Source organism: Schistocerca cancellata, chromosome 2 (genome assembly GCF_023864275.1).
Source record: "Schistocerca cancellata isolate TAMUIC-IGC-003103 chromosome 2, iqSchCanc2.1, whole genome shotgun sequence".
Taxonomy (NCBI): Eukaryota; Metazoa; Arthropoda; class Insecta; order Orthoptera; family Acrididae; genus Schistocerca; species Schistocerca cancellata.
In genome coordinates, this window is record NC_064627.1 from 1,037,011,245 (window position 1) to 1,037,038,301 (window position 27,057).

Genomic DNA, 27,057 nt, shown 5'->3' on the forward strand with positions numbered 1-27,057 from the left:
TATTAAATACGTCTTTATTTCAACCATGCAGATTGCAATTTAAATACCATTTTGCATATAAAACAGAGCAAGAGCAGAAATACACACAACATACAGCTGGCAAAATTATTCTTATACAAACTAACATAAAATGTCAATGTGTAAATATAAACTTTATTTACACAGTAATCACATTAATCTCGGGAAACAATACAAAGTCTCACAGAAAAATCAGTTAATTTCACAGGACTGTTATTTCCCCTTATAGCATAGCTGTTCCTCATTTGTCACTTCTTATTATGGTCCTATAATATTCTAACAGTCCTATAAAAAATAGTACCATTGGTATTGATGTGAAAATGTTGCTAGCTTTCTAATCTGGGATGAATACTTGAAGTGCCAACCGATATGACTGGAAAGAAGCATCCTGTTCTTTCATGTCTCAGTATTGTATTACAGATGATTACTTCAAGTGCCAACAGATATGTCTGGAAACAACCAGCCTGTTCTTACAAGTCTCAGTATTGTATTACAATCGTAATGCACAAAATTGGGACTTAGCTGGTTGTTACCTAATTTCTTTCTACTCAAGATATTAAATCTCTTAGGCTAGCAGAGCCTATTTTTTCACTTCAATAAAATAGTACAAATACTTATTCATTTACCATACTGCCTTGGTCACACACTTTTTCAAATACTTCTATTCTTTAATTATCTCTAGTCTTTGACAAGATGTCAGAAAACTGTGGATGAATATATATACATGGCAATATCACATACAATTGTCTCCTAGTCCTTGCTGTATAAAGTTTCTATGAACCAGACTTTTCATGTATCCTTGTATAACTCATTCTCTTTTCCTTTTGCCTTGTAGTTCGAAAACAAGTAATTTGAAATGCAATAAGTTTATGATTTGATAACTGCACTCAGGTACTATGTTGATTCTAGAAAACATGCTTTTCCATTTTTCAACGTTCATATCTGAGACTTTCAAATTTTACTTCATTAACTGTGGTATGAAACTGACAAGTCTTACTGATGAAATAAGCATAGACTAAGAATATTCAAAATAGTCACCATTTCTATATACCTATTTTCAAAGAAAGAATGAATGTAAAGAAAATGAACAAGAAATAATAATGGACTAACACCACTTTCAAATAATAAGAGAAAATTGAAATTTTTAGCTTTTATTTTATGTTCTGGCATACAAATATCCCTCTCTCAGGGTTGATGAAAGACCATTACTGACTATTACAGTTTAAGTTTCAAAAAATTGTAACAAAAAGAACCCCTATCACTTATATTGAGAAGGGAAGTCATACCCAACTACATAATCTAAAGATGTGTAGTTGTCCAACATAAAGAAATAAAGTTATTATGACTTATTTCAAAGTGCAGTAACTTTGCAAATTGTGTGTAAATGATTTACGTTTATGTGATTAACAGAAAAAGAAGATAAAGTGTATGTCTTACATGCTTTAGTGAATAGTTCTCAATTTGCATAAAAACCTGAGCTGAAGCATCTTCACATCTCCTGATTCAACTTTAACAACTCCATCCTGATTATCAATAGAGATAAGTTTTCCTACTGCTTCTCGCTCTTCTCCTAAAATAACTTTAACCCTGTCACCTTGCTGTGGCAGTACTGGTTCCAAGTGCTCAGCCAAAATGTTGACTGTGCGATCTTCCTGAAGTAAGAAAACTGAGCACATACCTCCAGAAATTCCAGTAATAATACCAGTTTGACCACTTAATCCAGTATCCTCATGTGTGTCTTTAATCCTCACTTCAATGTCTGTTGTATGCCATTCTTGTTGCAATTGCTGCTGGTCTAAGCCAGAACCAGGTGTGTGTGGATTAAACGGAGATGCTGCTCCTGGTGTCACAGGACTATAAACCAATGGAGATGGAGTGGCATACTGAACGCCACTAGTTGGAGATGGTGTGTAGCCTGAAGGACTTGGAGTTGCAACATAGGCAGAGGGAGTGCCACGATAACCAGGTGGGGAAGGCGACGGCTGATATGGAGAGTATGAATTGTCTGAACCATACATAGTTCCTGGTGTCTGAGGAGTAAGTGGACCTCCTGGCTGATAAGCAGGTGTACTGGGATTGTAAGTGGGTGAGGGAGAAGCATCATCAATTGGATAGCTATCAAACTCATTAGGTCGGCGAGGAGTATTTGCAATAGTTGGATCCCATGCTCCTGATCTTCCTGGTGTCTGTGACCCATCATGAGAAGGTGTCATGCCACCAAAATGTGGTGTGCGAGAACCTGCATCATATATGGGTGTCTGGGAGCCGTGCATCGGAGTTTTGCTGCCGTCACGATATACAGGGGTTTGTCCTCCACCATATGCTGGTGTTCGGCTGTATGACGAGAATGAACCGTCCCTTGTTGGAGCACCCACTACAGCAATGTGAGACCTATCCACAGAGATGGTTTGGCAAGTTGAATGCAGCTCAACTCTGGCAGTTGATTCTGTTGCAACTTTAACAATTCCAACATTTCCTTTGTAGGGTCCACCAGTAATTTTTATTGTCTGACCAATTAATTCTCGATCTCTTCTCATACCACCGCCACGACCTCTACCTCTCGCACCCCCACCACGAGCACCTCCACTTGGATGCATTGGAGAGGATATGTGAGGTGACATGAAACCTGGAAAGCCACTGTCCAAACCACCAGATGTGTTGGAGTTTTTGTTACCACCAGCGAGCTGCAAATGACGTGTTTTGCAAACAAAAATACCACCATTGTCTAAATACATTCTCGAATGGAGGAACGCATAATTTCTATACAAATGTTTTATTTCACCATCACGGCCAGCATGAGGCCCATCTATTACCTTCACAATATCTTTTCTCTGAATTGTATTTTGATCATAATCAAGTGCTACAGTATACCTTGATTCCTTCCTTTTTTGTAATGCTTGAGGTTTTGCCTCTACTACTTTGCCTTGCATACTTAAGACATGGAAATTCTCTCTCTCCAATCTGACGATAACACCAACAGTCTGTGGATCCAACTGCACACAGTCACCCCATTGATACTGGCCCAGTGAATCAACACCTGTAGCCATATCTGGACTCAACTGAATATCTTTAGGGAGAACCTCTAGTTCATGCATTGTGAGATCTGAAAAGAGAACAACACGATTTTCTTCGACTCTTACTATAAGGCCAGTGTCTCCTTCATATCGCCCGGCAATGACCTTCACGTGATCTCCCATACGGAAATATTTTCGCAATTCTGATGCTAGGAACTCCAGAGGTTCTGTAAGTGCCTCATGCTTAGGCATAACGGTTATCATGTTGCCATCTATAGTCAAAATTTTACCTTGAAGGTTCATCAATTCACCTTCACAAACTTCAACATTATCTCCTGTTGAGAATGAATGTGTTGTTGCATCATCTTTTGATGCTGTAGTTGGTAATTCAATATCAATTCCTTCTGGAGCTTCTTCAAACTTTTCTAGCTCTGACAATGTTGGTTTGACACCATCTGCAACTATGGCACTCATTGTAAAATTTTTGTACAGAAATCCTTTCCTGGAGTACCTGTTTCCTTCAAAGATAAGGAAATCTCCATCACTTGTAACTTCACCCCCAATAGCCCTAATTGCCTCAGGATCAAATGGTTTTGCTGGCGGGCGAACTTTCTTCTTACGTTTTGCAGAATCATTATCAGGCTGTGAAGTCCTTAAGGCACCTCTCAGTCTCGTGTAGTCAATCCTAGGAAGTAACTTAAGGTGCACTTGATTCTGTGCTAAATCAACATAGTCCACCTGAGCAATGTCATCTCTATATATGCTTCGTTTTAGGCGAACCCACTGCTTAGGTTTCAGTCCAATCTGTTCCTTTACCACCCTTAGAACATCTGTCATTTCCTTTATGGGAACCATCTGCTGTTGCCATTGTCCCATCCTAAGATTGCCAACATTCTGAATAGCAGCTTTCACATGGGGTTGCTTGTAAGCTTCAATGTAAATATATCCCTTCACATGCTCTGGTGCAACGACAGATTTTATCTGCAAGGGTTCATTAGTGAATTGATAAGCAATAAATTTTCTCATAAGCAGCAAAGCTGTGTTTTTCTCCTCTCCTATGCGACACTTAACCATCCACAAGTTTGGATCTTTAACACCAGGCAATAATGTCTGCTGTGTGATCTCATCAGACATTTCTTCACCTCCATCACCAAAATGCCTGGCAGCAATAGATTCATCAGCATATTTCTTTCGTAAGTATTCTTCAATTTCATCTTCTTTCTGGGAGTCCCAAAGATTGGTGCCTCGGCGTCTTCCTTCAATCTCACGAGCTGTGGGTCCATGTTCATCAAATTCATTCCCTACAATTCCTATTTCCTGGGCTCCTTCCTCCCATTCATCCTCATCTTCAACCTCATCATCTACCTCAGCTTCATCAATAATAAATCCTCCAAAACGATCTTTCTTCTTTTTCTTACGTGGTCGGTCATCTTCCTCTTCATCCTCCTCTTCATCGTACTCATCTTCATCTTCCTCCTCCTCCTCTTCTGAATTAAGATCTTCTCCTTCTGGCTCCTGCTCATCTTCAACTTCTTCCTCCTCCTCACCAGGTCCTGCTTCTTCTGCTTCATCATCACGAGTGGAGCGGCGACTTCGACCAGACTTCTCCGACCTCTCTGACCTCTGGTCATCGTCTGAGGCATTTCCATCATCTGACTGGTTATCAGCATCTGATTGGTTACCATCTGACTGGTTACCAACATCCGACTGATTGCCAGCATCTGATTGATTACCAACATCTGACTGATTACCAGCATCTGACTGATTGTCATCGGACTGGTTACCGCCATCGGATTGCATTTCAGCATCTGAGTCATTCTCACCACCTGACCTGTTACCAACATCGGACTGGTTGCCTGCATCTGACTGGTTTCCATCATCTTCGTCCCCTGAGCCTACGTCACTTCCACCTCCAGCATCAGATCTTGCATCTTCAGCTTCTGAATCACTTCCTTGATTGCTTCCTCGGTCGCTCTCATTGTAAGAATTACTGCTGGCTTCAGAATCCGACATGATATGGGATTCTGAAACAAATCAAAGAATAAAGGTTTTAATTAGCTTAAAAGATAACTATTTAATTTTTGTTATACCTACAGATAAGTCATTAGTGCAAAGTATTACGATCACGGCTCTAGCCAAAAGCGAAAAGAGCTAAGACTCATTCCATGTGGAAATAAAATTGTTCTGAGAGCTACGCTTCTACATAAAACTCTATGATTAGACACACACTACCAACACACAATCTGTAGCCTTTGCTGCCTTACCATTAAACCGTCAAAGGCTGAAGCTGCAACCACTTAGCACAAAAATTCCAAGTGACATCAGCAAACACCTCTTTTTGGCTTCAACTGTTAACCTTCATTACTGCTACACTAGTGTTACAGTACAGTTCCTAACATTCTCACGGTGACAATCATACTTACAGGTTGAGACAGCCACATTAATTTTGGTTTATTGCTGCATGGAAATCGTACATGTCTGTCTGGGACTATTATGTCAACTCATGTAACAAGTTTCTTCTTTGTAACTGTACAAGGGTTGGTACAGTAGCTGAAGAGGTAAATGCCAGCAAAAGTGCGGAGTTCAGCCCCTGGAAGTTTTACCAAGCGAGGTGGCGCAGTGGTTAGCACACTGGACTCACATTCGGGAGGACGACGGTTCAATCCCGTCTCCGGCCATCCTGATTTAGGCTTTCCGAGATTTCCCTAATTCGCTTCAGGCAAATGCCGGGATGGTTCCTTTGAAAAGGCACGGTCGATTTCCTTCCCCATCCTTCCCTCACCTGAGCTTGCGCTCCGTCTAATGACCTCATTGTCGACGGGACATTAAACACTAATCTCCTCCTCCTCCCTGGAAGTTTTTTCGTCGATTGTCACTTTATCCCCTTTAGAATGAGTTGTTAATAAGAAAAAACCAAGTTGGATCCTGATTTAAAAACTGTGTTTAACTACATGTATCTGTAATTGGCTCAATAAGTCATTTCAAAAGTCAGAGACGGGTAAGGGCACCTCACCTCCACTAGGACTATGCTCAGTGAAGCAGAGGCGCTGCTCAAATCAGCCTTCGGGTTGAGAACCACTTTACTAACTATAACACTATCTTGTTTCTATGATGAGCTGTCAAGGTATTTATTATAAACCCAAACAAATAGTTACGCAGTTAATTTTCTTTGCTTGTTTGTTTGCACGTACACGCCTGTAGCCATGGTACACACTGAAGTCGTTGCACCACAGTACTGTAACATGTCGCTACAGGGGCCAAAACAAAATGGCACAGCCTACTGATAACGTGGAGTATCAAGTGGTAGGCCCTACATCAAATTCTGCATTTGAAGATGAACAATGCTATTTCTACACTCACTCAATTGAACTGTAGCAGTTGCAAAAATGCCTCAGCTGTGTCAGGCCAATTCATTCAGAGGAGGTCTTTAGCTGCCTAATAACCATAGATGAGTGCTGGGTGTATCACTACGAATTCAAAACAAAGGAGGAAAGCAAATTGTGGACATGTGACTTCACCAATGCCAAAGATGTCAGGCGAGGTGATGTCAAAGTTTTTTTTTTTGGGTGGGGTGGGGTGGGGGTAGACTGCCATAGCTTGGTGCTAATGAATGAATTATACTTGTCAGGAGAAAACAGTCATATGCACATACTACCATTATTTCCTGAGGGGCTACAGGAGCATCATGTGAAGCAGTCTGAGGTGTTTGGCTCCACGGCAATAGGCCAGCTCACTCTGCAGGGGATACAGTCAGACATTGCTGCTTCTTTGGGCCCTCAGATTTTGCCGCATCTTGCCATGTTCTTCTCACACGGCACCCAGTGACTGCTTCTTCTTTCATTAGGAACAGCGAACTGCAGATTTCTACACCCAACGATTCTGTCAAGTCATCCACCACTGGGAAAAATTTGTTGCATTGAAGTATGAATATGTTGGAGGAGGACTAACAGCATCACCCAGTTTCATTAACACAGCTTGATTTTTTCCACGTGATAATCAAAACTTATTGGCTAATCACACATACACTCTCATATTTTATATATTCTTTCAATACATTTAAGGAAAAAGCAGCAATATGAGAAATAACATGACAGCAATGATGAGATCAGCAGACAGTACATAACCCCTGATTTACTTCCTCATCCTTCCCCAGTCAGTTGACACAGTACATAATCCCTGGTTTACTTCCTCACCCTTCCCCAGTCAGTTATGATTTTTGAAGGGAACTATCTGATCATTTGCCTTAAGTGATATAGGTAAACCACATAAAACCTAAATCTGGATGGCATGGTGGGGATTTGAGTTTGTAATTAATATGATGCACATTATTACCACAACAGTCAAGCAAACTTAAGGAGGATCTAATGTTTCTTGGAAAAAATTGCTAATAGAAAGGTTTGTGGGCAAGTATCATGGAAACCACAATACAATGTCAATTCAGCTGCTTTAATTTAATTTTTTTGTGAAATCCCTGATAAATACCTAAAAGTGTATCTGCCATAAATTTCCCTGGTAGCAGGAGCGGAATACCACCAAGTCCACCACTGATTTTTATAGCCTTGATCCAATCCACACACATACACAGTGTTTGAAAACTCAACAGCAAAACTTCAGGAATGCATTCCTCGTACAACAAGATGTCCGCATGAGTCCAGAAAATCATAGGTACAGAGTTGTTCGAGCACATTACTATTACCCAGCACGCTTTGTCAAGTGCCGTTTTCCTGAGGAAAATGTATGACAGCAATTACAAGTCTTACACAAGTAATCAAATTGTGAATCATAATGTGTGGAAAGTTCTGGTTGAAAATTATAAATTATTTAGGAATAAAGGAGATTACTCACCAAAATGCAGAAGCAATGCAGAAGCGCTGTGTCATCGATAGCCACACAAACAAAGGTACGGAGCTTTGGTAGCATTTGGAATGCACTTCCTTTTTCTATCTGTAGGGAAGTGACACACACACACACACACACACACACACACACACACACAGGCAGTCAACTGAGTGTGTGCGTTTTTTCCTACAGCTACAAAAAGGAAGTGCTTTCTGAAAGCTAACCAAGCTCTGTACCTTTGTTGGTGTGCCTATCGACAACACAGCGCTTCTGCCTTTCAACAAACTGTGAATCAATATGATATAAGCCTCAATATCTTTTAGCAGGTGCAGGATACTGATTACCAGTTAAGTATGTAGCTTTGTAAGGTACACATGGCGTGCTGACAGGTTACCTGTCTTGTCGGAAATGAAGAACACACCTTGTATGCCACAATCAAAGCACAGACACTTTTATTGTCCAAAGATGACCAGTTTCAACAGTCTTATCATGACGTCATCTGATCTAAGGGGAAAAGATGAAGCTTATCATGCTTCATCTGATCTAAGGGGAAAGATGAAGATAATGGGGAGGAGGGGACTACAATTAACTTCACTGATTACATAAAATACAGAATTTCATGTACTTGTTATAAAATTGCCATATTTGTTTGCGTTAAATCAAAGCACAAAAGACACTCCACACTTATATGTATCTTCATAAAAATCCAGTAGATAAAAATTCTTGCCCCATCCACACATATCGGCTATCACCAGGACTCTCCCATGCTTGCTGCACTGCACTCTCGGAGATAGTTAATATAGAGGTGTTACATCCCCTACAAAGTTACCTGTTTCGCCACTGGACGGCGACCGTAGTACAAGGTAAATGATCACATGCTGTGGTTACAATCAATGGATAGCGATCCACCAGAAATAAAGGTGGATTTTTCAAAGTGCCCAATAGAACAATTAGGAATGCCACCTGACCTGACCATAAAAATAAAATTACCATGCGCTTATGCTCCATATAAAATGGAGCCTGCTGATAGTGAAGAAACAACAATAATACTAAAAAAATTAAAATAACCCCTATCTTTAATTAACAAAGCAATGTGATGTAAAAAGAAAACTGCACTAGTGGGTGCACGGATGCCAAGCCTGCCAGACATGGAGGGCTCCTGGGAAGTATCTTCTACAAAAGGAGGAGGGGAGAGTTCCACACAAATCATGTGAGGCTGAACTTACTTCACGACTCACCTGATTCAGATGCAAGCCTTATTGGGAGCAATGTCTCTACTGCAGTGTCAATTGAAATGCTATCTACTATAAAAAGTAATGCAGACAGTTACAATAGAGTTAAAAGAATGAATGTGTCGTTAATAGTGTGTATGTAAACAGGTCATACATTGTGCAGAGGATGTCTGGAGTCAATGCTGCGTGTCAAGAACTACTGTAAATGGAGGCATTTAAGCAAACAGGAATGACAAAGATCAAGTAGCTGTTCTGGGTCCGAGGTCTACCTTTAGTATCATGGTGAAGTGGGAGATGGAATATATTATATCTGCAACACCTGAGGGTATATGATGATAAAGACTCAAAGTAATGCACTAGATGATGAAATACTAAATGAAAGGTTTGGGGGTGATGGCGTGGTACCTAGAGGCTGTTCTACTATAAGCACTTAAATGTCTGTATATACACCAACCAACTTAGTAAACTGCAGTCTCTCATACTACCTTACCCAAACTTCTAGTATACCATTGGGGGTGGGGGGCGGAAGCCTTGTCAGCTGGCTATTACCATACCGAAAGACATTAGAAGAAATTCATTGATGCCTCTGTTAATACAGGATTTTCACATGTTCACCAGGCAGTGGAGCCAGCCAAGGTGTACATCAGAGGACGAGGAAGGTCTACTTAACAATGTGGAGGAAAGTCCTGGAATCAGCACAAGGCAGTTAGGCCTGCAGAGGAATGTACCATATGTGACAATCTGGAGATATTACGTGAAAACATACTATATTTGTACCATCTGCAGCATGTACAAGCCTTGCCTCCTGCAGATTATCCTCCCTTCTGTCAGTGGTTTCTGCAACAATGAGTTATGACATCCACCTTTGCAGTGGTTGTTTTATTCACAGAAGAATCAACATCCACAAGAGATGGTTAGATTAGATTAGATTAGATTAATACTAGTTCCATGGATCATGAATACGATATTTCGTAATGATGTGGAACGAGTCAAATTTTCCAATACATGACATAATTAAGTTAATTTAACAACATACTTAAGTTAATATAACAACTCTTTCATTTTTTTGTGTTTTTTATTTTTATTTTTTTTTAATATTTTTTTTTAATTTATATCTAAAAATTCCTCTATGGAGTAGGAGTTGTCTTTCAGAAATTCTTTTAATTTCTTCTTAAATACTTGTTGGTTATCTGTCAGACTTTTGATACTATTTGGTAAGTGACCAAAGACTTTAGTGCCAGTATAATTCACCCCTTTCTGTGCCAAAGTTAGATTTAATCTTGAATAGTGAAGATCATCCTTTCTCCTAGTATTGTAGTTATGCACACTGCTATTACTTTTGAATTGGGTTTGGTTGTTCATAACAAATTTCATAAGAGAGTATATATACTGAGAAGCTACTGTGAATATCCCTAGATCCTTAAATAAATGTCTGCAGGATGATCTTGGGTGGACTCCAGCTATTATTCTGATTACACGCTTTTGTGCAATAAATACTTTATTCCTCAGTGATGAATTACCCCAAAATATGATGCCATATGAAAGCAACGAGTGAAAATAGGCGTAGTAAGCTAATTTACTAAGATGTTTATCACCAAAATTTGCAATGACCCTTATTGCATAAGTAGCTGAACTCAAACGTTTCAGCAGATCATCAATGTGTTTCTTCCAATTTAATCTCTCATCAATGGACACACCTAAAAATTTGGAATATTCTACCTTAGCTATATGCTTCTGATTAAGGTCTATATTTATTAATGGCGTCATACCATTCACTGTACGGAACTGTATGTACTGTGTCTTATCAAAATTCAGTGAGAGTCCGTTTACAAGGAACCACTTAGTCATTTTCTGAAAGACAGTATTGACAATTTCATCAGTTAATTCTTGTTTGTCAGGTGTGATTACTATACTTGTATCATCAGCAAAGAGAACTAACTTTGCCTCTTCATGAATATAGAATGGCAAGTCATTAATATATATTAAGAACAACAAAGGACCCAAGACTGACCTTTGTGGAACCCCATTCTTGATAGTTCCCCAGTTTGAGGAATGTGCTGAACTTTGCATATTATGAGAACTACTTATTTCAACTTTCTGCACTCTTTCAGTTAGGTACGAATCCAGAATTTGGCTAACCAGCATGTATGAGCAGACAAATTCCCATGCAACTATCCAGTCACTTCACCAACAGAGTTTCTCCACAAATATCTGGGCAGCCATTGTTGGCAATTGCTTGTTGGGAACTTACGTCCTTCCAGGTAAACTTATTGGAAGGAACTACACAGATCTCATGTGCACTTCATTGCCTAGTGCTTACAAGACATGCCACAACTGTATTTCATGCACGATGATGCTCCCACACATTGTCTGCCTGCTTGGAGGCACCTGAATGCACATTTTACTAAGCGATGGAGACACAGAGGCGAACTAATTCCGTGACCAGCTTGTCTGCCTGACATAAGCCCCCTGGACATTCACCCGTGGGGACATGTTAAGTCTCTTGCTTATTCAACTGCTGTTTTGGATGAACCTATTCTTCATAAGTGCATTATGGCAGTCCTTCAGACAGCAGGAACTACCCCTGGCATTTTTTATCGTTTCTGGAACTCAATAAAGTGACAGAGGCCTGCATTCAAGCAGGAGAATGTTACTTGAATCATTTCCACCTATACGTAACCAGAGTGCACTTTGAAAGAACCTGTTGGATAATTAAACTAGAGAGAAATCCACCAGTCAATAACTTCAACACACAAAACATATGGTGAGAATAAACAACACAATTCTGAAGTGGCCAGATAAAGATGCCGTGAAATAAAATTATTCTGTAATTATTCAGTAATTATTCTTCTTTCATTATTCATTCGATATAATAGAGTCAAAATATTTCACGTTGCAATGTCCTTCCAATTGCAACTGAAAAAAATTACTGTAAAATAATAAATACTGAATGGAACATAAACTGTTTCAACTGAGGGAAAGCTTGTGTTAAATAACAAATTATTTCCAATAAGTAAGCCAACAGCAAATAAGTATTCTTTTTCAAAGAGACAAACTGGAATCCAGTCAAAAGAAATGACAACTTGAGCGACAAATTGGAACACTAGGAAGCATCAAATCACTAACAGATAGCAAACTATCCAAATAATGAATTTTAATTCTGTAGCAGAATGTGTGCTGCAGCAATGTACGATGGTTCACTCACAGCTAGTGATTGATTGATTGTTTTGTTTAAGGGCACAAAAGCAACTGGGGTCATACACGCCCAAGTCAAACCTACAGAACACTAGAGATCGTCGGAGGGAATATAGAACTAGTGAGCTGAGGTACGAGGACAGCAGCCTTGGCAGCAGCGTCAGCAGCCTCATTTCCTGGCAGACCGACATAACCAGGAACCCACAAACATCACTGTGGCTCCATCAAGAGTGAGAAAGTGACAGTTTTCCTGGACCCATTGCACAAAGGGATGGGCAGTGTACAGAGACTTTGAAGGGTACTGAGCGAGTCTGAGCAGAGGACACTACTTGAAACCTGTGTTGCCGGATGTACTCCATGGCCTGATACAGTACAAAGACCTCGGCTATAAATACTGAGCAGTGCGCCGGAAGCGGATACTGAAAAACGTCGGCACCAAGGACGAAGGTACACTGAACACCATGGTCAGTCTGAGAGCTATCAATGTACAGAAAGGTACTATTACAAAGTTCCATGCAAAGCTCGTGAAACTGAAGGCGATAGAGCAAGGCTGGGTAGTGTCCTCCTTAGGTAGCGAATGAAGGCCAAGGTGAACATGGGACACCATACAAAGCCAAGGTGGTGAAGGGTTCACACCCATTAGGAAATTTGCAGGTAGTGTGAAGTTAAGCCGCCAGAGCAAGGGCCGAACGCGGACTCAAGGAGGTAACAGAGAAGAGGGACGCACCCCATACTGGTGATCAAAGGAGTCACAAAAGAAGGAGGCATAGGATGGGTGGGCGGCCATGCATGGCAGACAAACGGAATACATACCTGCAGCGGAGAAAGTCACGGCGGTATGTCAGTGGTAGTTCAGCAGCTTCGGCATACAGACTCTCAACCGGGCTAGTATAAAAGGTGTCAGTGGCCAAATGGATACCACGATGGTGGACAGTGTTGAGCAGCGTTCAAGAACAGACATGCAGACACACAAACAAGGCACCCTTAGTCTAGTTTCAGACAGACAAGGGGCCGGTACAAATGGAGGAGATTGGTTCAATTTGCACCTCCGGAAGTACCATTGAGGACACGTAGGACACACAGAGAGACCACGTACAGCGGGCTGCCGGGTAAGACACATGGGAAGACCAAGAGAGCTTCCTATCGAGCATGAGCCCCAAGAATTTCATAGTTTCAACGAATGAAAGAGCAACAGATGTAAAGATGGTGGGGGGAAACCAATTGCGCCACCAGAATTTCATACAAACGGTTTTGTCAGTGGAAAAATGAAAGCCATTGTCAAAGTTCCATGAGTAAAGACGACCGAGACATCACTGAAGATGCCACTCAATGAGACAGGTCCGCGGAGAACTGCAATAGATAGCAAAATTGTCAACAAAAAGGGTGCGGGAGGTACCCGGCCAGGCCATTATAGGGTTAATGGCAATAGCAAAGAGGATGATGCTATCACTGAAGATGCCACTCAATGAGACAGGTCCGCAGAGAACTGCAATAGATAGCAAAATTGTCAACAAAAAGGGTGCGGGAGGTACCCGGCGGAAGACAGGCCATTATAGGGTTAATGGCAATAGCAAAGAGAATGATGCTCAAGCTGGAACACTGAGGCACACCGTTTTCCTGGATAAAAGTGTCTCACAAGGCAGAACCCACACGTACATTGGAAATGTGGCCTTTTAAAAATTCCTCAAGGAAACAGGGCAGGCAGCCACAGAAGCCCCACGTGTAGAGAGTACAGAGGACACCAGTTCTCCAGCAGGAGTCTTAGGCCTTCTCCAAATCGAAAAACATGGCCAAAGTCTTGGATTTCCGCAGAAAACCATTAATGACATGGACAAAGTGACGAGATGGTCAACTGCAGAACGGCGTGCTCGAAATCCACACTGTGCAGTGGTTAGTAATTTGCAAGACTTGAGCCACCATACCAGCCGGGCATGAATCACCTAGCAAACACACCTGGTGATGGAGATGGGGCAGTAACTACAAGGAAGGTGTTTGTCCTTAGTGGGCTTAGGTATGGGTATGACAGTGGCTTCACAACAGCATCTGGGAAACGTGCCCTCTGCCCACATGTGGCTGTACGTATTAAGCAGAAAGTGCTTGCCTGCAAGAGGAAGGTGCTGCAACATCTGAATGTGGACAGCATCTGGTCCTCAGATGCGAGGATAGGGATGAACTGAGAGCATGATCCAGCACCCTCATAGTAAAGGTGGTGTTGCAGCACTCACGAGTCTGAGAAGAGAAGGGCATAATCCGAGCCGCCTCCACTTGTTTCAGATGGAGGAAGGCTGGGTGATAGTGGGAAGAGCTCAAAATTTCCGCAAAATGGTGGCCCAAGGTGATGGAGATAGCAATAGGGTCCAGGAAGACATTGTCCGCTACAGTCAGGCCAGAAATTGGGGAATGGATCTTGGTTCCAGAGAGCCGCTGGAGGTTGGCCCACACAACAGAGGAAGGGGTGGAACTGTTACAAGAACTAGTGAATGAAATCCAGCTAGCCTTTTTGCTATCCCAAAGAACGCGACAACACTGTGCACGCATCTGTTTATGAAGAATGCAGTTTGCCATCATAGGATGATGGTTAAAAACGCGGAGAGCACATCTCCGTGCGTCAATTTCATGGCGGCATGCCTCAGTCCACCCAGGGACTGGGACACAGTGTGGTAAAGGGGAAGTGCGAGGAATGGAACATTCAGCAGCGTTAAGGATGACGTTTGTAAGATATTCCAACTGGTCATCACAAGTGGGGAAATTTTGTTCTTCTAAGTTTGCCAGGCAGGAGTAAAGCCACCAGTCAGCTGTAGTAAGCTGCCATTTGGCTGTGTGAGGAGTTGGAAAGGAATGTGGGTGCTCCTGTGTTAAGGCAGAAGAGGTTAAGTTGATTATGAAGGGCAGCTAAGAAGGTACCTCTGACAGGTTCTGGGAGAACCGCAAAGGCGATGATGCACATTAAAGTCACCGAGAAGCACAAATAGGTGAGGTAGCTGCCCAATAAGCTAGAGGAAGACTGCCCTGGTGACGCTGAACGATGGAGGGATATAAATGATACAAAGGGAAAATGTCTGGTGAGGGAGGAAAAGGCAAACTGCAACAGCTTGAAGATGGTTAGTCAGGGAGATGGGTTGACTATGATCATCATCCTGAATGAGCAGCATGACTCCCCCACGAGATGGAATGCCGACCTCAGGGGGAAGATCAAAATGGATGGGGGAGAAATGTGAAAGCTCAAAGCGGTTGTGAGGATACAATTTTGTTTCCTGAAGGCAGAGTACAAGGGGATGCTGCAATTCTAAAAGCAGCCATAAATCCTCTTTGTGGGATCGATGGCTGCGAACGTGACGTAGGCAGTCTTCACAGGAGTACTCCTTCTGTCCTTTCCGGCCTGCAGGTTGTGTAGCTGGTGGCTTCGCCCCTTGAGATGATAGTTCGGTGGCTTGTTGTGCAGCTGGACAAGGGGATGGCGATGCTACCTTAACACTGGGTGATTTCACAACCTCAGAGCTGAAGTTGAGGTTGCATGTTTGCGTGACCATGTCCTTCATGGACCGAGGTGTAGCAAGAACAGAACTATAAGTGCCAGACGGTTGAACACAGGGTTTGCAACTTGCCAATAACTTATGAGCGACCAGGTAATGCACTTTTTCCTTTACCCAGATCTCCACACAGCCTGCTCATCAAGATACATGGGATATCTCGAGTGGAGGCTGCATGGCCGCCATTGCAGTTGATACAGTGGGGAGGAGGAGGCGGACAAATGCCCTTGTGCACATCCCTAACACAGGTTACTAATTTGCCTGGGTGGAGACAAGATGTACTAGTGTGGTTGAAACGGCGACTAAGATTTACTAGTGTAGTTGAAATGATGACACTGATAGCAGTGCATCGCATTTGGAATGCGATAATTTCATAGCCTGCTTTGATCTTGGATGGAAGCACCGCTCTATCAAAGTAGAGAAAAAGAGTGTGTTTGGGCACTGAGAAGGAATCTACCTTTTTCATCACCCGATGGACGGCAATGAAACCCTGATCAGAGGGGTATGATTGGATTCCGGCCTAGGTCAGACTGTTGAGCAGCCTAGTCTAAATAACGCCACGGGAAGAATTCAAAGTTCTATGGACCTTGACATGAACAGGATAGTTGTAGAGAAGCGAGGCAGCAAGCAATTGTTGTGCTTGAGAATCAGAAGTAGTCTCCAAAGTGCCATCTGTAAACGAGAGCAGGATTTCACAGGGCCGACAATGGCATCAACTCCTTTCTGAATAATAAATTGATTTACTGTTGTGATGGACTGACTGTCTTCAGTATGTGAAATGTGGAACCGTGGTGCAGCTTAAAGGATCTTTGAATTGGTACCCTCATTTACGTTTCACTGACATTAATTGTGAAGAGGAATGGCTCATTGCAAGAAAATCCCCCATGATTGCCAGTGTCTCCGATGGTGCGCTCATTCCAAGTGAGGAGCCCCTTCACAAGGTGGTGCACGCGCTTTAGGTAATTGTTTCCACCTCAGGTCACACCTCTTTAACACCTGGCGGAAGGACCAATCAGAAATTTGGGAAGGTAACAGCTCACGCAATCACTCCTCCCTGGGCCTGGCCTGTACCAGGGGGTACATGCGATCCCTACCTGTTGACCCGGAGCTGGGAGTTACAAGTTACCCAGTCACCGGTTGTGCACTAGACACATGGGCTGGCCTTCTGGAGCGCACAGGGAGGTCGAAGTAAAAGAGGAACGCCAAATGCCGAAATGGAGGAAGGATAGGAGAAGGGCCCCGTGGTAGCCAAGCACGAACCCACCAAGAGTGGCAAGACTCTCGGGGCAAGAGCTAGTGATGTTACAGTTAGATTCAATCACCATAAATGCACTTGTAATAAGGATGAATGACAGGACAGCGAAGGAGTGCTACTACAAAGAGATGTAAGGGAAAGGCTAATGGGTGAAAATATGGCAATAATAAACTAACCTCAGACATGGAGAGAAAATGTCTCACTAGGGGCCTTGCGGCTTGACCCCTTTTGAGTTTCTTCATGCTCAAATTTTTTAAGGTCAATGTCCATATATCAATTTCCTAAGTCAGAAAGATGTACTTTTCCAAAATACTTAAGGAAAACAAAAAAACTGTTGTGAAGTATAAAAAACTTAAAAGTTTTTTTCCAAACAGACCATCCACAGTACATGTACCATTCTAGTCTTGTGACTGGAAGGTTGCAGACAAACCTTTTTCACTTCTATTTGAATTTTATATTTATCATCAAATGAAGATGTGAATTAAATTATAACATTAATTTTTTAAATTAAGAGTACAATCTTTTTATCATGTCACATGAAAATGGGGCTATTCGTAATGAATTAAAATCTGGTACCATTATGAGAAATGTGTTACCATTGAATGATAAACACATATAAAACAATTTTTAACAACAATAAAGTCTACTGTCAAAGGTACTTTACACGTGTCTGTCTGCCATTCAAACAATTTTTAACAACAATAAAGTCTACTGTCAAAGGTACTTTACACGTGTCTGTCTGCCATTCAAAGACTCTTCTATGTAGTGAGTAGCAGTCTATTATATTTCACTGTTGTTAAATACATCCCAGATTTTCCATTGTTTAATATTATTGTTTACAATAGGCTACTGTGTTTTTACTTATTTGTAATACCTAGGAATAGAAAAGTATTTTGTTTTCTAGCTGATGTCCTGCATTTACGTACAAATTTTACTACGAATACTCATACTTCCATGTAATCAGCAATTAATAAAACATTTTCATTAGAAAATAATGATTCAATGTTAAGTTAGGTAATTTTTAATTTGATAAAAAATATAGAATTGAAATATATGTATCAGTCATGGTACTGTTGAAGAGCAGGGTACCTCAGTGAATTCCACTTATAATCTTCTACTTTTCAAATAACTGAAGCTTACAATAGAACAAAAGATGTCATTTGTTCAAATGAAATCAGCAGTCAACACAAAGTAACAATATTATCACATCAAATCAACTTGTTTACTCTGACATGTTAACACGCCTGACTTTACCCTGAATTACATACTAGTTACACTTAATAATTCAGATTTATTTCACATGATTAGAATAAAATATGATCACAAGATGAGGCATGTATTAAAGCTGAAGCGATTTCCTTGCATGTATAAGGTTCCAACCACCCACACCTCCTTCCCCCTTTCTGAACACAGTATAAAACGAATATTAAAACCATCAATAACAACATACAATAATCAACAACATGAAAAAAATACTGAATATCCATGTACCAGGTACATTCAAAATACACGAGTATTTCTCACCAAAAGAAGATGACTATGACTTTCATTCAAACATTACTACTTTTCAACACTGTCATCAACCCAAAAGTTTTCCATCAACATTGTTGGATACACTGGGGAAGACTACGTTCCCACAAATTTACTTATTTCAATCTGTGGTATATGCTAATTGGGTCATTCCACGTCAGTTCAACCAGGGGCTCCAGATCATAGTCTCAGATTTGACTGAAATTCAGTACACTAATTCTACCATGTGTGGAACACTAGTGTGCAATGTATTAGTTTCCTCTGCCAATTAGTTCCAGAATTATGACTTGTGAGAGAAGGTGGCGTGACCCGGAAATTGCAACCCGCACTTGGCGATCTATCTTCAGACCCAACTTCAGGTCTTAATAACTTTGGAACTATTCCACACAGTCCAGTGAAATTTTTACAACCCAGTAACATCCATTTAGAGAACCCACTCCATGAATCAAAACACCAACAACATATTTCTGAGGGAAAATAAAAAATTCCAAAATGTGATTAAAAGAATGTAATACATTAAAAGGTACATATTGCAGGTGCCCTCTATGCCAAATATAATTCACTCAAAAAGGGTATAAATTTTTTTGTGGTAAGCTTAATGTGGCCTAAACACACACAGAACTCATCATGCCCATATCAGTCACAAAAACTGAGTTACATGCACACAAAAATAGTAAATTTTGAAAAATTACCTGAAAAACATGGATTTTCGAAGTGTGGTAGCAAAAAAGAGACAAGTGGTATCCAAGCCAGATTTCACACAATGCATAAGTAGGCCATAATAATATATATCTCAAAATTTCAGCTTGTTATTGTAAGACATTTGTGTACAATGGAAGTTGACAGATGTATTTGGTGATGTGGCCATTGTTCCACAACACAATTTTGTAAAAACATATCATAAACTGTTCTGCCTTTTCTTATCCTCTCCCACAACTGTTTAATCACTAAGCAACAACATATAGACAGATTAATGCAACCTATCATTAATGTTCACTGCACCTTAACTGCTAAAAACCAGTTGATTGTGCTTCGAACAGAAGTTCTCTCACACTTTAGCTACTGCACTCTGTACATTGAGTGGCAAATTGTACTGTCTTCCTGACACTGTGGTAGGAACTGGAACTGTCATAAGAATATGTTCAAAAGGAATCCAACACCTGTCTGCCAAACGTGGCCAATGAAATGATCTTGCTGGTCCTGCTGGTGCCATGAAGTTCACAAATACATCACCTTCTGCTTCACAGCACTCTGCAACACATCCTAAGTACCATTTGTCATCATAAATAGCAATAACATAGCAACCTGGTTGTATGTTGCTGCTTTTGCTTCTGAATCCTGAGTCAAGACACACTGCAAAGACACATGTTGTGCATGAACCTATAGTTATAACCGGACAGTCTGATCATCTGCAGATTGTCAGAGACTGCTGGAGAGAAGTGATGATGGCTCCTTGTGCCTGAAATAGTTTTAACGTGTTCTAGTCTGCTTTTTAGCAACTCTTGGACTGATTTCACCTCATCTTTCGAAACAGAATGATTGTATGCCAGAGATATTTTTCTGTACCCAGGTAAATAATTGAAGAGGTGTTAGAATGTGACCTTCTGTAGGGTGCTGCAGAGTAGCTCATGTTGCCATGCGCTTAATGGTAGCATGAATACCATCACATACATTTCTACCATGATTTGTTACAAAAAAATTCCATTCTGCGTGAATCTGAAAATCATGGTAGTACATGCATAAATTTTTGAGATTTTTACAGTTTTTGTACTGCCTAGCTGCCCCATCACTGAAGTATTTTGCAAAATGTATGTGAGGCAGCTTGTTTTTCACATATGCCATGACAGTGCGAATGTCGGCATGAACTGCAATGGCATCGTGAATTAAACAGTCACTAAAACTGCACAGGTTCATGACAGACACATCACCTGATTCACCTCTATAGTAAATCGTAAATGGCTGGAGAGTTGCTTGACTGTTGTCCCAATGATATCCTCAGATGGCATCTCAAACTATAAATGCATAATTTTCAGAAAAGTCTAGTATTACTACAATTTCATCTTGTTTCAAATTATCCTTACAAAACTGGAGATAAGCAGACTGTGCTGTTGCTGTGTGTGGTCAGTTTGTCTGTTTTTTGACAACACATTTCAACAAAATTTTCCACTGTACTTTGCTTTGTTTCAAGACTTGTGCGATCCATGTATGTCCATTGTTTATAAGAAACAAGTTCATCGTCCTGCATAAAGTTCACCACACAGGTTGTTATTCATGTGTTCTGCAAGATTTGCCTTAGCAGGACACTTCACACCTATGCATCATGCACTGGTAGGCACTGATGTCACACACTAGCAGCTTCACTGCACCTTTGTAATCCAGACCAGAATCCTTTATAGCAGCAAACATCAGCTTAGCATTTTGATGGGTCTCACATACACAAACATTGTGTGTGTCCCTTGCACTTACAGGCACAACCCATTTTGGCCGAAGATTGAAAAAAGATGATAAACCTACTTTCGTGTTGGGATACCTCTCCTTGAATTCTACATATAGTTCTGATATGTTGCACAGCAACAGTCTTTTTCCATCTGTACACGTACATTTCCCATTTTCACCGTTACATGGTCTTTTTTTTTCTTCCAGGCAATTTCCCATTTTCACCGTTACATAGTCTTTTTTTCCAGGCATTATTTGGTTGTAGTCATTATTTTCATAAAACTCTGACACTAGCACCTTTACTTCTGAACTCAACTGCTTACCCTGAGCCTGCTGAAGTTGTGGAAGCACTCCTTGGGTTGCTTTTATTTTCCAAGCTTGCTTTACCATATATGTAGAAACATTGAATTCCTTTGCAGTGTAGTCAATAGACCAGCTTGTAGGTGAAAGGGCAAGAATAGCTACTTTTTGTGGCGTGTGGATATGGCACATTTTTCTTTCAAGTCATGCACAATTTTGTCCAAATCAGAGCATTTCTGGCACAATTTCTGTTCTTTTGGAGCAGATAGTTCTTCTTCTTCCACCATTAGTGTGTCAGCTATTTTGTGTTTTAATTTCATTTGAGCTTCTTGTATTTTTCTTCTACCATAGCTGGGCCTGCCTCTTTTTTCAACTTTGTGTGTCTTCATGGGGGAGAAACCAAAAGCTGTCACTGAAGTATTTAATTGCTCATCTGCTGTGGTTGTAAGTGGCAGATACTCTTCATCACTCTCATGTAAATTATCAGAATATTCTTCATTTTTTAGCAGTGTAACACACCTGGAACATAACTTTTGTCCTGGTTTCATGTTAAGTCCCATGCACTGATTCACTTTCAATACTGATTTTATATCAATTTCTCTGAGTCTACACTTCACCGTCTTCTTATGAATCCGAAATGGATCAGAACAACTTCTTTGTAGGAAAGAATACTTATCCAGAACCACTTTCATATGATGATCACAAACACTTAAGTTTCCTGGAACTGTACTTCTTGTGCTCACAGGGTGTATGCCGGTCCTCCATAGCAACAAATCTTGGTCCGATTCATCCAGATCATACAGTACAAAACAAATGCCACATTTTGTTTCATATGTTGTTTTATGACATTCAGATGCTTGTGCTCAACCAATACTGCAACTTGTTTGAACAAAAGCACCACTAGTACACTCTTCTGCCTCCATACTGACATTCCACAACAGTACTGACCAGTCTGAACTAGAATCTTAAAAACATGAGTAACCTGTAATTGTTGCTTGTTTTCTTTGTTGTTCCTGCCTAACTATGACTCACTCTGTCCTTGAAAACTACCATTGTTTAACTTTCTGTTGCCTAATGGTTCCCAAAAATTGCTGCAGCTTTATCTGAAACAAGCTGTCTGCATCATCACTATTACTTGTTAAATCGTGTTAAAAGAAATGTAACCAAATACATCTCTGTCAACTTTTATTGTACACAAATGCCTTGCAATAACAAGTTGAAATTTTGCCACATATTATAATATGGTCTACTTATGCAGGGTTTGAAATTTGGCTTGGATATCACTTGTCCCTTTTGTGCTATCACACTTAGAAAAGCCATGTTTTCAGGTAATTTTTCAAATTTTTGTATTTTCGTGTGCATGTAACTCTGTTTGTGTGACTGATACAGGCAAGATGAGTTTTGTGTGTGTTTAGGCCACATTAAGCTTACCACAAAAAAATTTATACCCTTTTTGAGTGGTTTATATTTGGCATAGAGGGCACCTACAATATGTACCTTTTAACGTAGTACATTTTTTTTAATCACATTTTGGAATTTATTATTTTCCCTCAGAAATGTGTTGTTGGTGTTTTGATTCATAGAGTGTGTTCTCCAAGTGGATGTTACTGGCTTGTAAAAATTTCACTGGACTGTGTGGAATATTTCCAAAGTTATTAAGACCTGAAGTTGGGTCTGAAGATAGATTGCCAGATGTGGGTTGCAATTTCCGGGTAACGCCACCTTCTTTCACAAGTTACAATTCTGTAACTAATTGGCAGGGGAACTTAAAATTTTGTACATGAGTGTTCTACACTTGGTAGCATTGGTGTGCTAAATTTCAGCCAAATCTGAGACTATCAGCTGGAACATTTTCTCAAATTGGTTGAATTCACATGGAATGACCCAATTCAAGTTTCTACAGAGAAGTTCCACACTGCTGTCTTGAAACTCCAGTCTCTAGGTGTCAATACAAGCTCTCACTTGTAATACTTCTCTAGAGGACAGGGAGTGAACCTGAACAAGGGGTGAACTTTAATAGAAATGACTGGCACAAAACATTAGTAAAGTAAGTTATAAGAGGGTCAATTCCATGTTATGTGGTTCTTTAAGAAATTATCCCACCTTACCACTTAAGGTGCTGTTTAAATTTGGTGTTTACCTGTCTTAGGTAACTCCACAAATTCAATTCTCAATATTCAATACTCAATATTTAGGAGACCCTTCAGACCAGGTTGTCTAAATTTAGTAAAGAGGATGCAAAAGTTTTTGTTATGATGGGGTTGATGTCTTTTATTGAGCAGTTAAGCTATATTCCTGAAAGTTAGTACATTAGTTCTACAGCTTGGATAGCATAAGTTTTTTAAGAGTGCTGATATAGTATACACCACACCAGCAATCCTCAAATTCAACATAAAATTACACCAAGAAAAAAACATTGCCAGTTCAGGTAGAATGATTTCCTGAAGATGGTGTCACAGAAAGCTCAGCTTACGGGCATTTGTTCTCTGTTAGTTGCTTTGCGAGATACACGACGAAGTTTAGCCATCAGGAGTAGATCTTTCTTGAGAGAGTTGAAGGCTAATTTGCTCCAGAAAATTTATTGCTTGTTACTTAGGATCTTCTCTCTCTCTCTCTCTCTCTCTTTTTTTTTGGGGGGGGGGGGGGGGGTGAAGGTAATAGATGGGGATAGGAATTTCATTTGCTTGTATACATTTTTCATTCAGTTTGTCTGTTGATATTTATTTTTCAATAATCTGGATTTTTTTTATACTAAAGTACCTATTTATAGGTATGTTTGTTGTCAAACAACTTCTGCAGTTTTTTTTATGGATATACTCATAAGTGTTTAGTATTGGATTTCATTTTATGTTTACAGGTAAACAAGTAACTGATACCCCATGACATTTCATAATTATGTGTGATTTGGTTTTTTTTTTCTTTGTGAATACTTTATTTTCATGGTTGTGGGTGTAGTGATTCTCATTTTAGCTATATATGTAAAGTACATCAATACCAGCATGTTTTGCAACTCCTATCCCCTGTAGATACCACTATTTCATGATTTGCTGGTAATGGAATGGTATGTCACTTTACCTAACATCTACAAATTCATTCACAATAGTGGTAATAAATGTATGCCATTCCTGGAGGATTTGTCACATTTAATGTGAGTTGCATTTTTGTTTAATCTTTGTCTTTATTTCTTATTTGACAGAGAAGAGCCTATATGTTCCACACAAATACTACGAATTCCTGTGGATGTCTCTTAAGTAACATATTGATTCTGACATTACTGAAACTTGGATTTTTTTTTTTATGTCAAAAATTGTTTCTATTCAGAGTTGGATATATGATGCTGTGGTTGCCATTCTGGATGTAGTAGTCACTGCTGATGCCTGATATCAAATCCTTTGTTATTTCCTAGTTTTTCCTTCACAGCAATCACAATCATGAAGAATGCAACCTTTTTATTCAAGCATAAAAGTTTTTGTCAATTCTATAAATGGCACAAACACATAAAGAATGTAATCCAAAGGATTTTTTAACAGCAAAACATTGTTTAGGTCTAAGGTTGCCCAACAGAATTTGGAAACGTCAATTTTGAGAGGTAAACGTATTCCACAACCAATGAACAGCACTTCCAGATTGTTTGACAACCCCTTTTTGCCCTTAAAATTGTATCCTAGTATTACAACGTGAACAAAGTTTCGTCATCCTCAAAAAAAGTTTATCACTCGATTTTCCGTGTCACACAAACTTTACTCAGGATTTTCCCCTTAAACAATAAATCTCATGATTAATGAGTTTGTGTATTGTTTCAATCATTCCCTCAGAAACTCTATAAACGCTGTGGTTGTCTCTGACAGAGCTACAGTTTGGTACTGTCTAAATCGGAACTTACAACGTGACTCAAGCAAAGTTTTGTTCTATATTCAAACAAGAGCTCGGTTGTGCATAACGCAATTCCTCTTCCCGTTAAAACACATTTTACAATTACAAAACAGGATTAAGCAGAAAGTGAACAACTGTGTTTCTTCATTTCTGAAATTTTACATGACTGTATCATCGAAAATGATGAGGATATATGGAAACAAAGTCAAACAAAAGTACGACGTCTTGTACAGCAAAATGAGTGGTTACTAATGCATGTTGAAGGACTGAGCATTGGTTCAAACTGCAAAATATGAAGTTAAAATTTTCTGTAGCAAAATTTGTCTCTATCTCGCCCCACATCCACTAACAGCAAACAAACTCTTTATAACAAGTACTTCGGGAAATCACTTCACCTGACGCTTGAACGTTTTCACTGAGATGGGATTGCCTGAAGAATTTTTTTTCCCCAAGAAGTGAATACGTCTACTGTCAACTATCATAAAACTTTTATGCCTCACATCATTCACACTAATGAACCAATGTACTAACTATCAAGGATGTAGGCATATTTGCCAATTCGATGAAAGATAGCGACTCAAAAATGAAAAAACCTTTACCATCCTAGTATCAGAAATTCGACAAGTATGACTTACGCGGTTCTTAAACGGAGAAGACTAATATCAACAGCCAATAATAACCTATGACACGAAACTTCCATACATCTAGATATAATCGGCAGTAAGGCGGGCAACACTGGACTGCCTAGCATGTAATGACCTAATATATTCACCCAAGTAAACAATTATAGTTTCTTATCAGATTCAGCTATTTATTCTCTTTGATACTAATGCTGATGTAATATTACTTTCACTACCTGAATTCAATCTCGATCACAATGAACTGACAAGCAGTTGACCTGTTGATACACCACACACCCTACAAAAGCCTTATTTCGTTGGATGATGCTTACAAAGCTCAATTTTCTTTCCTTACATAAAAAGAATGTCTCGAACACGGCTGCCTTTCTCCGTCACACGAATATTTAACAATACATGAAAATATTGACACTTCTAGTAATTCCAAGTTACGGTGTTACTATGTGCCAAATCTATTCCATATCGCAACACAAAGCAGTCGTTCACCTACTCTTGGAACGTTTCGAAAATACTGAATGGAGGTCCGAAGCTTATCAAATGACACATGCACCAAATAAACAATCGCCCTACATAAATAATGTAGACTTGATTGCTTGATCGATAACTTATACTGCGAAAGAATGAAAACAGATCTGGGTGTTTGCTTTTATTTTAGTGTCTATTGTTAACAGTTGTTACTTTTAGAGTCCTAGAACGAAAACGAACGTCAAATTTAATATCATTAATTCAGCCTACCTTCCTTATGTCACAATAGATCCTCCAGTTAACACGGATCACTTTTAGCGCTTATCCTTCGATTATTAGAAATCACGAATTTAATGTATGGGACAGCGATTCACTTCTCTTCAAATTATTGCAGGTTTTCACAAAACACCACGTATTTTCATGTTACCTTACAATAACCATACGGTATCCATTTACAACGGACGATTGTAGATCGAGATATTCCACTCCAGTATCGCTATTATATCTTTGGAATTCGTGATCCAAAGATCGATCCTAGCAGTCTAAAGGCCCGTCCACACGCAACGATCTGTCTGCGCAAATGTCTGCGCACATCACATCTGCGCAGACAGATCGTTGCGTGTGGACAGAAGATTTGCACCAACCTGAGGTGTGTGCAAACCTGGAAGTTGGAGTTGGAGGTTTGAGCGAAACCTCTCAAATCTGTGGGTTCAAACCACATCTGCGCAGACA

At 40.1% G+C, this 27,057-nt stretch overlaps 1 protein-coding gene across 1 annotated transcript; it reads right to left on the reverse strand.

Moving 5' to 3' along the window:
- LOC126163009 (transcription elongation factor SPT5) lies at positions 1-26,787 on the reverse strand. The gene is made up of 2 exons (XM_049919872.1): positions 26,596-26,787; positions 1-5,056 (listed from the first exon to the last, which is right to left on the reverse strand). The coding sequence occupies exon 2, from the start codon at positions 5,043-5,045 to the stop codon at positions 1,461-1,463; it is 3,585 nt and encodes a 1,194-aa protein (XP_049775829.1). The 5' UTR covers positions 5,046-5,056; positions 26,596-26,787; the 3' UTR covers positions 1-1,460.
- Between the last annotated feature and the right edge of the window lie 270 nt (positions 26,788-27,057).